At 36.8% G+C, this 15,331-nt stretch overlaps 1 protein-coding gene across 3 annotated transcripts in view; it reads right to left on the minus strand.

The window, feature by feature from the left end:
* mip40 (Myb-interacting protein 40) overlaps positions 1-15,331 on the minus strand; it is a 225,467-nt gene that overhangs the window by 84,293 nt on the left and 125,843 nt on the right. For all 3 annotated transcript variants that reach the window (XM_090406878.1, XM_090406870.1, XM_090406862.1), the window contains one exon: positions 11,582-11,716. In XM_090406878.1, coding sequence (XP_090263004.1) covers positions 11,582-11,716 — 135 coding nt within the window. The remainder of the gene's footprint in view (positions 1-11,581; positions 11,717-15,331) is intronic.

A 15,331-nucleotide genomic window follows, 5' to 3' on the forward strand; every position in this document is an offset into this window, starting at 1 on the left:
AACTCTCTATTACTTACCCCCCCACTCTCACTACATCTCATTTCTTCTTGGCTACTTGTGGTTTTATTATGTTGACTCCCAATCACTCCCATACTATTTATTACTGAATCATTCACCAAAGACTCACCCATATGTAATCCTGTTCTAGTTACTTCAGCTTCTATTTCGGTCTCATTTCATATACTCCCTGTATGGGCACATATCTGTACAAGTGTACTGTTGCCCTGATAATATCAATTAAATCTATTTAATTATATATTCTACATTGTAATTTCATCCATTAACAGCAAGATGAGAGAGAGACAGAAAAACTGTAGATTTAACATGGGCTCAACTGTGTGTGTGTGTGTGTGTGTGTGTGTGTGTGTGTGTTGGTTGGTTGGTTTATAGTTTATTTGGCACAAAAACTTCAAAGGTGATACTGTGCCATACTAAAGGTTACAACATTAGCATTTACAGAAAATTGTAAACAATATGTCTCTACAAGAATCTAGTTTCACAAAGCAGCATCTTTAGGTAAACAGAACTGCTGCAGAGAGCACAGCAACACACAAGGTCAGAGGTTATTACAGTAGTGCAAAAATTGTTAACAATATAAATTAACACATAATATATATGAAACACTAAGCCAAGTAATGCAGTATCTACATACATGTAAAATTATAATAGATGCCTTTATAGCAGTACAAAAATAGGCAAAAAGGGATTATTATACAATATGCATGGATGAAAATTAAATTTAGCAGTGCAGTATAAACAGAATTTAGCAATACATATAAACAGAATTACTAGAAAGTAAACAAATAGGTAAGATGTCCTACAGCACTACATGATTATTCGAAAAATAAAGTAGTAAATAAGATGCATACACAAAATGTATGTTAAGTGATGCAGTATCTACATATAAACAAAATTACTGCAAAGATTTCAGCAGTACATAAATAGATAACTATAGGTTAACATATGTATATACAAAACAAGTCAAGGAAAGCAGTGTCTACATCTAGTAAGATTACAACAAACATTATTATACTAATACTTAAAGAGTCAGAAAGGAATTATTATACAGCATTGATGCATAAAATTTAACTTCAGCAATTATGGTATTTACATATTAACAAAATTACAGCAGGGTGATACAAATATACAGGATCAAGGCCTATGGTAATACATAATTGGTCAGATTTAACCTAATGAATAATATGTATGTATAAAAGTTAATTTAAGCAAAAAAGTATTTACATATAAACAAATTTATGGTCAAATGTGTTTGTACAAATTAATTCTTTCTAAAAAATTAAAAACATCATCCAATTTGCCTGAGTCTGCTAGCATTTCCCCGAGTGTATATGGCTTGGTTAGATAGGTGAAAATTTCATTCCTCTCTCGTGTAAATTTTTGACAATCTACCAGAATATGATGAATAGTGAGATGTGTGTTGCATTTTTCACATATGGGAGGGTCATCAGCTCTCAGTAAATGAGAATGCATAAGGTGACTGTGACCCATGCAGAGCCTAGCAAGGACAACCTCCTCCCTTCTCTTTGTATGTTGACTAGAATGCCAGTGTTTAATTTCAGGTTTAATGTTATATTTGTTTGTTGATGCTTCTTGCCATGTTAACTCCCACTGAGCAATTAGCTTTGATCTTATAAGTTGTCTGCAGTCTGTATATGGAACTGTCAAACAGTATGTGGAGAAGGTATGAGCTGATTTAGCAGCTGCATCTGCAGCCTCATTTCCTTTGATTCCGATGTGGCTGGGAATCCAGCAGAACTGAAACATCAAAATTAAGGATTTTCATTTTCTGAAGCAGGTGTAGCACCTCATAAAGTACTGGATGCGGATTATACATAGGAGTGGAGATAAATTGTAAAGAACTCAATGAGTCTGTATAAATTATACACTTTTGGTAGCAGTTTTCTTTTATATGCACAAGTGTAAGCTGAATGGCATGTAACTCTGCTGTATAATTAGTGCAGTCTGGTGGGATCTGATTTGAGATAATAATGTCAGGAAACACAGCAGCACAGGTGTTAGTTCTTGAACCATCAGTATAGGTGGGTAAGAAATCAGTGTGTGTGCTGCTCTGTGTCCATTAAACAATTGCAGGTAAATAGATGATGGGGGTATAAGATTTCTGTAGCTGACAAGTGAGAGGTTGCAGGATGGTGTGCAAACCTGCCATGGAGGAATGCTATTATGTTTAGTGTAGCTAATGTTATCAACATTTATACTAACAGCTTGCACAGTTTCTTTAATACGCATACCAAAAGGATGCATAGCAGTTTGATGTGATATTGAGCTTCCCAATGCAGAGAGAAGATACTATTCCATGTAGGGTGATCTGGGAGAGATTTTATTTTTAGGGCATAATTAAGAGACAACTTTTTCCATTGAAGTGATAGAGCCGGTTCATTTGCTTCAACATAGAGACTTTGAGTGGGTGAGGTGCGAAAGGCACCAGTAGCTATCCGTATACCCTGATGATGGATGGAATCCAACCATCGTAGGTTACTCTGTCTTTCCGAACCATAGACTTGGGACCCATAATCCAGCTTTGAACGTACAAGTGCACGATAAAGATGGAGCAATGAAGCTCAATCAGCACCCCCACTCAGTAGAGGACAGAGTGCGAAGGAGGTTCAAAGTTCTTTTGCACTTTTCTCTTAGTTGACGAATGTGTGCTAGAAATGTGAGTTTACTGTCAAAGATGAGGCCTAAGAACTTGGTTTCTGTAGCTACTGGAATAACAGTATGTCCCATTCTTAGTTCAGGATCTGGGTGATGAGTGCGTTTTAGACAGAAGTGTACACAGACACTTTTTTCTGTTGAAAACCTAAACCCATTATTAAGAGCCCACAGAGAGACGTGATCAATTGCTTGCTGAAGTTGTCTTTCAATTACCTTCATGTTACATGAGTGACAGTAAATTATGAAGTCATTAACATATAGAACATTGTCTACAGTGGGAGGAAGCTGTTCAATGATTGAGTTGATTTTAATAGAAAAAAGGGTTACACTTAAGACAGCCTTGGGGAACACCTTGTTTTTGATGATATGGTCGAGATAGCGTACTTCCCACTCTGACTTGGAAAGTTCACCTGGACAGAAAGTTTTTAATAAATATAGGGAGGTGTCCTTTGAGACCTAGGTTATAGAGGTCTTTTAATATGCCATATTAAAATTTCATGTCAAAATTCCATGTCAAAAAAAACTGATACAAGATGTTCTCGCTTCAGAAATGTATCTCTTATATAAGTTTCTAACCAAACTAAATGGTCTAAAGTTGATCAATGTCTACAAAAGCAACATTGTATATTGGAGAGAAGACTATTGCTTTCTAAATACCAGAGTAGTCTGGCATTAACCATTTTCTCTAGTATCTTACAAAGACAGCTGGTCAAAGCAATGGGTCGATAATTATTTGCTTGTGTTGGATCTTTTCCTGGTTTTGAGATAGCAATGACAATTGAGTTAAGCCAAGAATTTGGAAATTCTTCCTCTGAAAGTATTCTATTGTATAATAAGAGAAGAAGATCCATAGAAGATGATGGTAGATGTTTTATCATTTCATAATGGATGTCATCAGGTCCTACTGAACTAGGGTGAGATTGTAGGAAAGCTCTTTTTAGTTCCTCCTTAACAAATGGTTGATTATATGGCTGAAGAATGTTGGTAGAAAAATGAAGCCTTTGTTTCTCTTGCTGCTCTTTCAGTATTAAAAATTCCAGAGAATATGAAGCTGTTGCTGAGATTATAGCAAAAGTATCTGCAATAGCTTTGGGATCAGCAAGAACACTTCCATTATAGTCTAAGGTAGACAAACAGTGTATACTATATCTGCCTTTCATTTTCCAAATTTTATCCCATACAATTTTTGGTCTGGTCATTTGATTAATTGATGTAGTAAACTGGATCCATGATTGTTTTTGACTCTGACGTCTTACATAAGGTGCTTTGGCTCGAGCACGCTTGAAAGTTATTAAATTTGATGTTTTGAGGTATCTACGAAATATGCTCCATGCTCTGTGTTGATCTGTTTTGGCTGCCTGACATTCAGGGTTCCACCAAGGCTTTGGGTAGATTGGAAACGAGATGATTTTGAGATGGAGGTTGTTGCTGCCTGGACAATGCATTCTGCTAAATATTTTACAGCTTCATTGATAGGTGTTTGATTGATGGCATCAGCATTAAATTTTGCAAGATGAGAGAAATTGTTCCAGTCAGCCTAGTCCATTTTCCATATAGGTATCCGTGTGGGTGAACATGGTTCCTGTGAAGACATTGTACAAAGAACAGGAAAGTGATCACTTCCATATGTTCTCTTCAACGTCCCACAATGAGCAGTGGAAGAATGGAAGGGGAACAGATTGTAAGATCAATTGCAGAATATGAGCAGGTAGGCATATGGAAGAGAGTATTGAGTTTATTATTTACAAAGAGATAGCAATGACAATTGAGTTAAGCCAAGAATTTGGAAATTCTTCCTCTGAAAGTATTCTATTGTATAATAAGAGAAGAAGATCCATAGAAGATGATGGTAGATGTTTTATCATTTCATAATGGATGTCATCAGGTCCTACTGAACTAGGGTGAGATTGTAGGAAAGCTCTTTTTAGTTCCTCCTTAACAAATGGTTGATTATATGGCTGAAGAATGTTGGTAGAAAAATGAAGCCTTTGTTTCTCTTGCTGCTCTTTCAGTATTAAAAATTCCAGAGAATATGAAGCTGTTGCTGAGATTATAGCAAAAGTATCTGCAATAGCTTTGGGATCAGCAAGAACACTTCCATTATAGTCTAAGGTAGACAAACAGTGTATACTATATCTGCCTTTCATTTTCCAAATTTTATCCCATACAATTTTTGGTCTGGTCATTTGATTAATTGATGTAGTAAACTGGATCCATGATTGTTTTTGACTCTGACGTCTTACATAAGGTGCTTTGGCTCGAGCACGCTTGAAAGTTATTAAATTTGATGTTTTGAGGTATCTACGAAATATGCTCCATGCTCTGTGTTGATCTGTTTTGGCTGCCTGACATTCAGGGTTCCACCAAGGCTTTGGGTAGATTGGAAACGAGATGATTTTGAGATGGAGGTTGTTGCTGCCTGGACAATGCATTCTGCTAAATATTTTACAGCTTCATTGATAGGTGTTTGATTGATGGCATCAGCATTAAATTTTGCAAGATGAGAGAAATTGTTCCAGTCAGCCTAGTCCATTTTCCATATAGGTATCCGTGTGGGTGAACATGGTTCCTGTGAAGACATTGTACAAAGAACAGGAAAGTGATCACTTCCATATGTTCTCTTCAACGTCCCACAATGAGCAGTGGAAGAATGGAAGGGGAACAGATTGTAAGATCAATTGCAGAATATGAGCAGGTAGGCATATGGAAGAGAGTATTGAGTTTATTATTTAGAAGGGAAAGGTTATTATTATCAAGAATTTTTTCAATGATTCGACCTCATCTATTAGCGTTGGCACTACCTCATAGAGTATTGTGACCGTTAAAGTCACCCATCAAAAGTATGGGTTCAGGCAGTTGCGAGATAAGGTTATCAAGATCAATTTCATTTAACTCAGCATTTGGTGGTAAATAAACTGAACATACTATAATAAGAAATCCCACAGAGAAGTGAATCACTACTTCTAGAGAAGTATTAAGTTGGACCTGATGGAAAGGAATATGACTGCCCACTAGGATAGCTACTCCTTCATGAGCAGGACCATCTCCAGTTCTATCCTTACATACAACAGTGAAATTCCAACAGAAACAAAGGTTTGTGTTTCTGCAACAACATCTTGATATTGTCAATATTTTGGCAGATCCCATGACAGTTCCATTGTAAAAATTTTCCTATTGTCTTGATTTTATTGACTTGTCTGGTTTTCGAGAGGATTCCGACGGCCAGTGTCCATCTCTTCCTGTGGTAGAGTGTTCAAAACATCAAATGTGTTAGGGTCAGTTGGTAAGTTTAGTTTGCTTTCGGTAGGTATTGAGGTGTCCATTTTTTCTGTGCGGGTGTCTGGTGGTTTATCTTCGAGTTCAGTCTCCACCATAATTTTTTTGGCAGGCGAGTTTTCAGCGTTTCCATCTCTTCCTCTGGTAGAGTGTTCAAAACATCAAATGTGTTAGGGTCACTTGGTATTGAGGTGTCCATTTTTTCTGTGCAGGTGTCTGGTGGTTTATCTTTGAGTTCAGTCTCCACCATAATTTTTTTGGTGGAGACTGAATGTTTCATCGAATGGGACCATTTTTGAAGTTGTCTCTGGAGTAAGGGCATAGGTCTTGTGATTAATGCGCTCAACAGAGAAGCACTTGCGATCGTAAAGTTCAGGGTGAAATTCTCAAATGGTGGAATAGACATACATGTTTGAGTTGCTGTTGGCACTTTTTTAATTGTTACTTTTTCAGCATAAAAGGATCGTAGAACAGGTGTAATGGTGGCTAGCTTTCTTTTTCCATCCTGATATGTTATGTTTTGTTCTGTTTTAATTTTTTGTATCTCTTTTTCATCTTTCCATTTCTGACATGCACAAGAGTATTGCTGGATGATCTCCCTGACAGTTGACACATTTAGCTTTTGTTTCATAGCAAGATTTATTATCATGTTCTTTACTACCACATCGGGCACAGGTAGTAGAACCATGACAAGCAGTTTGGGCATGTCCATATCTTTGACATTTAAAGCATCTCGGCAGGTTAAGTCTGTAGATTCTAACAGGACAGCTGAGATACCCTGCTTTTACAGATGTCAGAGGCCTAGGTGTATCAAAAGTAAGGATGACATTCTTGGTTGAGACCATGTGACCATCCCTGCATATCAGGATGTGCCTCACACCCATCACTCGTTGATCTTTAAGCTCTGAACATATCTCCTCATCAGGAACCTCAAGGAGATCCCATTCTGATATCACTGCTCTACTGGAATTGAGTGTTTTGTGAGGTGTTACTGAAATTTGTATTCCACCTATTGTCGTTGCTCTCAGTAGTTTCTCGGAATGTTGTTTGCACATTGTTTCCACTAGGATATCACCAGAACGCAATTTCTTGACAGTTCTGGGAGGTTCTGCCAGTCCTTCTAAACCTTTTTGGATAAAGAAGGGTGACATTTTCCCAATTGGTTTTTCACTGTTGCATGAATGATTAAAAAGGTTGGTACATTTATGTTAGTATTCGATATCTTTTGTTTCTTACTTCTGTTTCCAAATGCTGTGTCTATATTATCAGTATTTGGTTGGGACTTTGTTAGTCCCTGAAACATTTGAGGATGAAGAATTCATATTTAAGGAATTTTTAATTTGCTGCCAGAGCCTCCCCACCCACCATGGAGCCACACATGGACGCCAGGGCTACCCTGGACGCTATACCAGCACTGCAGCAGGTCTAGGATCCCGACCCCGGACCATGGGGTGAGAAACTTATTGCAACACCGTTGACCCCTTGCAGGCAAGCCCACTAGCAATTGATCCTGGCTGGCCATCCAGGACCACCCGTCTTGCCGAAGCAAGGGCCAAAGTAGTGCAAGACTACCATGATCCACCTTTCTGGATGTCCCGCAGGTCGAACCGCAAACACACCGTTGGATCCCAGTGATGGTAGTCTGGAAAAAGGATAGTGAAAAAGACTCAGGAGAAGTAGAGCAAAGAATACGTGAAGAAAAGCAGAGAAAAAGAGGAAGAATGAAAAGGGCCGGTACCATCACTGGGGAGTCCCCTCCACCACGAACAGGTGCCCCACATGGAGGGGACTGTGTGTATGTGTGTGTGTGTGAGAGAGAGATAAACTGTAGATCCAACATAGACTGACACTGGATAACATAGCAGTAGCATTGTCAAAATAATACTGATATGCTAGTACAATAAGGTAGCATTGTGGCACTGTAATCAGTTGGATGACATTACTTTTGCTTTCTATAAGACTATATTCACATTACACAGGTGAAAACACCTGTGTAATGTGAATGTTTGAAGATATATTTGATAGATTTATGGATGCGATGAATATACAGGATTTCCAAATGGCTAAAGTATTTAATGAATTATACTGGAATTATTAGATTTTGGGCTAAATAAATAGCACAGTCAATTAGATGTTGTAGACATTGTCTACAAAGAAATATACCTTTAAGATGCATGTGGTTCTTGATTTGAGTCAGTAGTTGAATATCTGTAAACATAAACATTGATAAACTGGATTAATATGACATTTTTTTTTGATACAGTTAAGGGCAATAAGATGGGAATCGCAATTAAGTGCTAATATTTGTGGATTTATGGCATACCTTTCATATTGTTTGTATTTGGTATATAATACTGTGCTCATGTTATAGTTAAATTTAAAAAGGTGGGCAATTATTCATGTCTGTTAGTAAATTGTACTCTGTGACTGAAAGTACTGAATAAGTGGAAAAGAACAACATATCTACCATAACAAGAAATATTAGTGAGAAGGGAGGGTAACAGATGTGATTATAATGAGGAGGAATAGTCCTGCAAGTTGTTCACTCAATTTTTGGCCTATTGGAAGTCTAAAAACTTATATTTTGTTTATATTTAAAGAATATGATTAAATTATATGATAATTAGTGAGAGATTATTTAAGAAAAACAATCAATACCTTCAAATAGGATCCATGTGAAATGTTATATTTCAGAAAACGTAGTATGGAATTCAACAGTTCAAACTAAACTAGACATTCTCAGAAGATGAAGATACAAGACCCCGCCCCCAAATGGCTACAACCCATCAAAAAATCCAGAAAATATTAAAACCAGTTAACCACAATCCCTTCACCCCCCCCCCCTTCCATAACAGAGATTCTGCAAAATCCATCACCATTCCTTATATCTGGGGCATGTCTGAAAAGACAACAAAAATCCTAAAAAAATATGACCTGACTACCAATGACAAACTATATAAGAAACTCATCCCTTATCTACTCCACCAAAGACCAGTCACTTCCCCTAGACCTACCTGGAGTATACCAGGTCCCTTGCCGTTGTAAACTGTCAGATTATGGCCAAACAGGCAGGACAGCTAATATCAGGATATCCGAACACAAAGAAAGACTACATCCAGTTTCACCAATACAGCCACTCAGGACTTACTGACCATGCACTAGATACCAACCACAGAATACGCTGGAAGAAAGCCACTTTACTACACCACAGCAAATATAAATACGAAAGATTGTTCATGGAATCAGCCTCAGCTCTGATAAACTTCCCAAACCTCAACAAATTTGGGTACATGAGACTGCCCCAAATTTGGGAAGCTTGCATCCTAAGAACATCAACCAAGGCCATTTTAGTCTGCTAGAGGACATCTTTAGGACTCTAAGACCAACTTCAGTTGCCTTCTTCAGCCTCATTTGCTTGCTGTTAGTGCCTGCATGTACATATAATAGTTATGTGATCCTAGACGATGGCAATGTATCATTGCCAAAATATAGAAAGGTATTGATTAAAGTTATTAATTAATATTTTGGTATTTGTTGTCATTTCCTGAAAAAATTAAAGCCAAGTCTCATTTTGCTTGTATGCATGAAAAAATATTGCATGTATACTTACTTTGTCCTCTTTGCTGCCCCTAGAAAATAAACCATCCACTGTTTTTCTATTAGATCCTATTTTGATATAGTAATTAATTAACTAATAACTTAGGGTATTAGGTAATTAATAATTAATCAGGGGATGGTGTGGGTAACATCCTTTAAGGACATTCCTAATTCCCTGGTTCCCTAATTAATTAGGTATGTCCATAATGGGTGTTATTCACACTGCTCCATTCACAGACAGAAGTGAAGCACTTCTGTAGAATTTGCATTAAATACCACACATACCAAACCTGATGGTAATGCGTCAGGATAGGCTTCAACTTCAGCTATTAAATAATACTTCTACACTCACAGATTGCATATATGGGAAGTTTGAATAGAGTAATATGGAGAGGACAATTAACCACATGCATGGAGAAGAGATTGGGTAACTTGTGAGTAGAAAACATGTTTGTAATCTCACCCCAACACTACATTCCCCCTCTCCATAATAAACTTTCCCACATTATTAACAATGAAAGACAATGGTGTCCTTCACTGTTAGTAATATGGAAAAAAATCATAGACAAGCTTCCATAACCACTTTAACAATATTTGCTGGCCCTAACACTAGCAAACTATGTGCACCACCATTTACATACATCTAAATAAGAACTATAAACTTTTAAAACACATCAATTACAGAATATTAAAACATGAACTGTGGAAGCTATACCAACACAGTTAATATAGCATTACCACATATATATACTTCACAAATCTGCAGTATCCAATGCAGAATACCAAATCCAGAATAATCTCTTTATGATGTGGTCTGGCTCAAAATTTCCTTCTTACGCTTTGTCGTATTCATTTGCTGTTGGTGTAATTTATTAAATTTTAATAACCTCTAATTATCTCCAAAGAAACTTTTTTTTTCTTTCTTTATTTATTTTTTTCATTTAATTATTCAGAGCAGTGTGATCATGGGGGGGTCATCCTTTTTTTGGGACCTTTAATGTTCAAAACAAACTGGTTTTCCTTTCCTAATTCCACCGTTCAAGCCAGAAGAGATGAAGTATTTGGTGTTACCAATGATCCAACACAAATAGTCCATTACTCACAAGAATCATGGATAAATCTCTCTATACTCCCTAAACCTTCCTTAACCACCTTACCAGCCATTATGGATCAAATACGCATCCTCATACGCTTCGTATCCATCATATATTTCAATGTAATATCAATGGTATTACAATTTTAATATGCACTTCGCATCCATGATAAACTTGACATCTATAGATGTCTTAGCCGGTAGCATGGTTAACCAGCTCTCATCATTACAAATATATAGCAACATCAGCACTACTCTTGGCAACTTGGAGAGATTTAGCAAAGTGGTCAAAACAATGAAAGCTGCAATCAATTGCTACAGATAAATCTATGCAAAAAAAGAAAATGAGAACTGTGCAGACCAAGTTGGATATACTGTACATATTTTTAAGGAAGCTCACCCCTGTTGTTACCTCATTCCCTGAAGATAAGCTTAAACTTTCCACATATGCATATGGCAAGCCACCATCAGAACACTTTATTGCATTTCCTGAATTTGAAGAATTTGTTGATGAAATAGCCTTTCCTGCCTTCTCCAATGAATCAACCAATTAATAAAGCAGCAGCTTTGAAGAATTACTCTTGCTCAATATGTTTCTAGCTGATTATTTTATTGGTAAGTGCACAAGCACTGTACACTCATGTTTCATTATGTACTGCAGATAGTACTGTACACAGTAATTTTATATTATAATTTGCAAATTATTTCACTATAAACAAATAGTAAAATTAGTTAAAAATAAAACGCAAGCAGATCTACACATTTTAACATTCAGGTATATTAATTGTTAACATATATGGTTCATATAGTAATTTCCAACTTATGACTTTTTTTGACTATTTAGAGGGGGAATCATTAGAGCAGAACCCCCTGTCATAAGTTAAGGACTGATGTATATAGCTATTTTGAATAGCTACTTACCGAACAAATACTGAATTCCTCTTGAGGATGAGGAACTGGTGATGGTATTCGAAGATCTTTGTGTTCTCCATTGGAATCGAGAGGTCGTGGAATTGGAGGAGGAAGGCGATATATATGCTTCAACTTTGGATCCTCCTGTAAGTATTTATGGAATATCTAAATATATCTGAATATGTATTCATTACCAATATAACAAGAATGAAATTTCATTATAAGTGCAATCACAGATAGAACTAAAGCCAATCCATGATTGGCAATGTTGCTAAAAGGATTAAAAAAGAGAATCTTAATCAAGAATTTAAGAAACTGAATCATAAAAATAAATTTGTACAGTATATTTAGCTGAGTAAGAAAGTAAATAATAATTCATTAAGTGTAGAAGATGAAAGCTGTAGTTCATGAGATAATGAAGAATTTTCAAAATATGTTAACTTGAGCCATGCTATAACAAACTTTAATAGTGATTCTGATGAAAATATTGAAGCATTTTTTGAAGCTGGAAAATCAGTAAGGATAACTGGTAGATGGACTGAAGAACACCCATTAATTTTAAGTCTAAACTTTAAAATAATCTCTTTCTTCTTCAATTTATGACTGGTTCAGCTGTTGCTTGATTATAAAATTGATGATAATGAAATTTTGAAAAGAAAGTTTTCTACCAATTCAGAAATGAGAAAGTCTGAATAGAAATAAAGGTCAGTTCAAAACAAATGATTACTCACACACAACATGCTCAAAAAGAATAAACACTGATTCAGAGTGTGTGTCCAAACTCACCTATTAATTTAGTTGTTTCAAAGTCACAGAATGAAATTTTGAAGCCATTTTCAAAATTTGAATTATAGCTTTTTGGTGAAAAGATAAATGAGTCATGTTAATTAATGGAGGAAAACCACCACATGAAAATAAACTGTATGGTCTGGTTGGCTCAGCGGCTAACGTATCCACTTTCCAACTAACAGACTGCAGGTTAAGATCTGCTATGGACATGTTTGTGATTGTCTTTAGGTGGAGATGAATTCATCACCTGGCATGAGACCACTGCCCACTTACTGGAGGCCTGAAATGGCTTGAAAAGCTCTATGTTTGGTTTCTAGGCTGTAAAAATTAAATAAAAATGCAAAAAAAAAAAAATATAATAAAAATTATTAGTCCTCTCATAGTGCTGATATACCATAGGTTTACACCCTTTTATGGATGGGGTACAAAAAAAAAACTAGGGTAGAATTAAAATGTCATTTCAAAAGCTTCTGTGGTATGAAGACATAAGACTTAAGTTTAGCAAAAAATAGTGGGCATGATGGATGTTCACTCCTGTTGAACTACACCCATGGAAATATCTACACAAGAGATACAATGTGGAAACTGACCATCTAGGAGGCACCAGCAGAAGAAACTGTGTGAGAGAGATTGTCAACAAATCAAACCACTCCTGAACAACATATAGATTTTTTTCTTTTTTTTTTTTTTCTTTTTTTTTGAGAGGTTTAAGTTCGCCACCTTAAATGGGAGAATAGAATTCCAAAGTCTCAGATATGACTTCTACAAAGAGCTAGGAAAGCTGAAAGGAATATCCCAAGGGAAAAATTATGACAAGTTCTCTGGAAGCTATAGATACTATAGAAGTGATGCGATTATGCCAGGAAAAGTTCAGAGCATGAGTCAGTCCGAGGATTAAGTTAGTTATTTTTGATTTTTATGGCACAAAAACATCAAAGGTCATACTGTGCCAGGCCACAGGTTACAGCAGTAAATATGGTAAATGGTTAGTAGGAATCACAAACATCCATGCCTCTGGCAGGATTCAAACCTGCAGCCTCCTGGTTGCTATCTACCCACTCAGCCAACCAGGCCAGTGAGGGTTAAGTTGAGCACCACTAAAAATAAAAAGAGAATACCTCAGTTAACCTTGTGAGAAAGAAAAAAAAAAATGTCCTGAAGGTATCGAAGGCAACTAGGTTGTTACTGCCTCACTGAAAGCTGCACTGAAATCTGTGTTTAGGACAATTACTGCAGAGAGAGTCTGGAAGTTTCACATGTGAGTCATGAGTAGAGTAGGCAGAGAGTGCTAATATCAGCAAAACTGTGTATGGGGTTTGAGGCCAAGAGAAGATCATTTATGTATGTGAGGAAACAAACCAAGAAAAATCAGTAAAAGAGTACAAGGAAAGGAAGAAAGGTAGACTGTTGAGTGTCCATAGGTAAGTGATGCAGGTGAAGGAATCTAGTGGTCATTGATTAGTTGACAGTTCCCCGGGTGTTACAGAAGTTGACTGTTGATGATCTTCTACATTAACAGAAAACATTGAGGCACAAATAAGTCGACAGTTTGATTATAAACACTAATCACCTTTTCTTGTAAACAGCTGTATATGGGCTTGCATCCAAGCTGGGGAGTCTATGCCGGCTGAGTATAATATACTATAGAGGTGATAAAGAACAGGTGTACTCCTTGGCACACCTCTTACACCTGTTGAGCACAGATAGTGGGATACCATCAGGATTTGAAGCCTTCTTGTCATTCAGAATATTCAAAATTCTACTAGTATTTTTCTGGCACACAGCCATAGGAAACGTATAATGCAATGTTCCAGATAAGGAAGAAGGTGATTTGCCTTGTCATCCATGCAAAGTTGAATGAGAAGAATGATGCCGGAAGAACAGCATTATGTTTAAGTGACACTGCAATATTATCATTTGGATGAAAGATGAGAGAAAGAGAGGTTGTGCCTAACAACTTTTGCAAGAGGACCAAAGGCATGATTTCCACTTGCACAGGCAATAAGTTTTAGTTCCCCCCCCCCCAAAAAAAACATACCTTTCAAAATTATACCCAGTAAATGTTTTGTAACCATTCATAGTGATATCTGTAAATCTTTTGCAAGTGTTGTAGGCTATAGTGTAAGCTGGAGTTTTTGTAGCAAGCCACTTAATGAGATGTTTCTCTTGACTGGACCTCTCTGGTACACTTTTAGGAAAACCATGGCCTGGACACCAAGTGGGTATCCCAATTAGAACAGTAAAATTTCCCATTCCACATTGGACAATTTTTTTTTGCTGTTGAAACTGAGCAAGATAGTGGCTGGACAATCAGTTGGCAGTTCAGTTATAGGCAAGACTCCAGAAATTTACTCACCCACTTGCCACAGGTAAGCTATCAGAGACAAGTGGTAAGGGAATTCCCCCTCCCCATTTATAGGGAATCCCCATCTTACTTTTGGAGACTGAGAGGACAGTTCAATTTCCACCAGTAGCCAACAGGAGATAGATGGCCCACAATGATCAATAATTATTAGTGGCATCTGATGAAGAGATGACTGACGTGTCACTATTTCGTGGTACCTAACCCTAACAAATTATTGTCTGAAATAGTGTGGATTCTACATTCGATTTTCTCAAGTTTATGGGACAAAAAGCACAAGTGTCTAGGAGAAAAAAACCCACATGCCAGTGCTAGAGATAGACCAACTTGGGAATCAGTTGAAGAAAAGATTAAAAATAGTTCCTCCAGTCAGCAACTAAACTAGAACTTCAGGCAGCCTAGCACAGAGAATGCAAATAGCATTTACGTTTTCATTTTTTTCACTTTGGCTTTGTTTTAAAACATAGCATTCACTACAAGTTATTTGATCATGAGTGGCTGCCAATAACTTTATTAAAGTTTTATTTCCAACCATCAAATTCCTGATATATGCCTTCAAGGGGTGTACAGGATATGAGAGTACTACATGAAAAATTTACATAATTACT

The sequence above is a fragment of the Typopeltis vanoorti genome, chromosome 2 (assembly GCF_054136105.1).
Source record: "Typopeltis vanoorti isolate ZY-2024b chromosome 2, IOZ_Tvanoo_1.0, whole genome shotgun sequence".
NCBI lineage: Eukaryota > Metazoa > Arthropoda > Arachnida > Uropygi > Thelyphonidae > Typopeltis > Typopeltis vanoorti.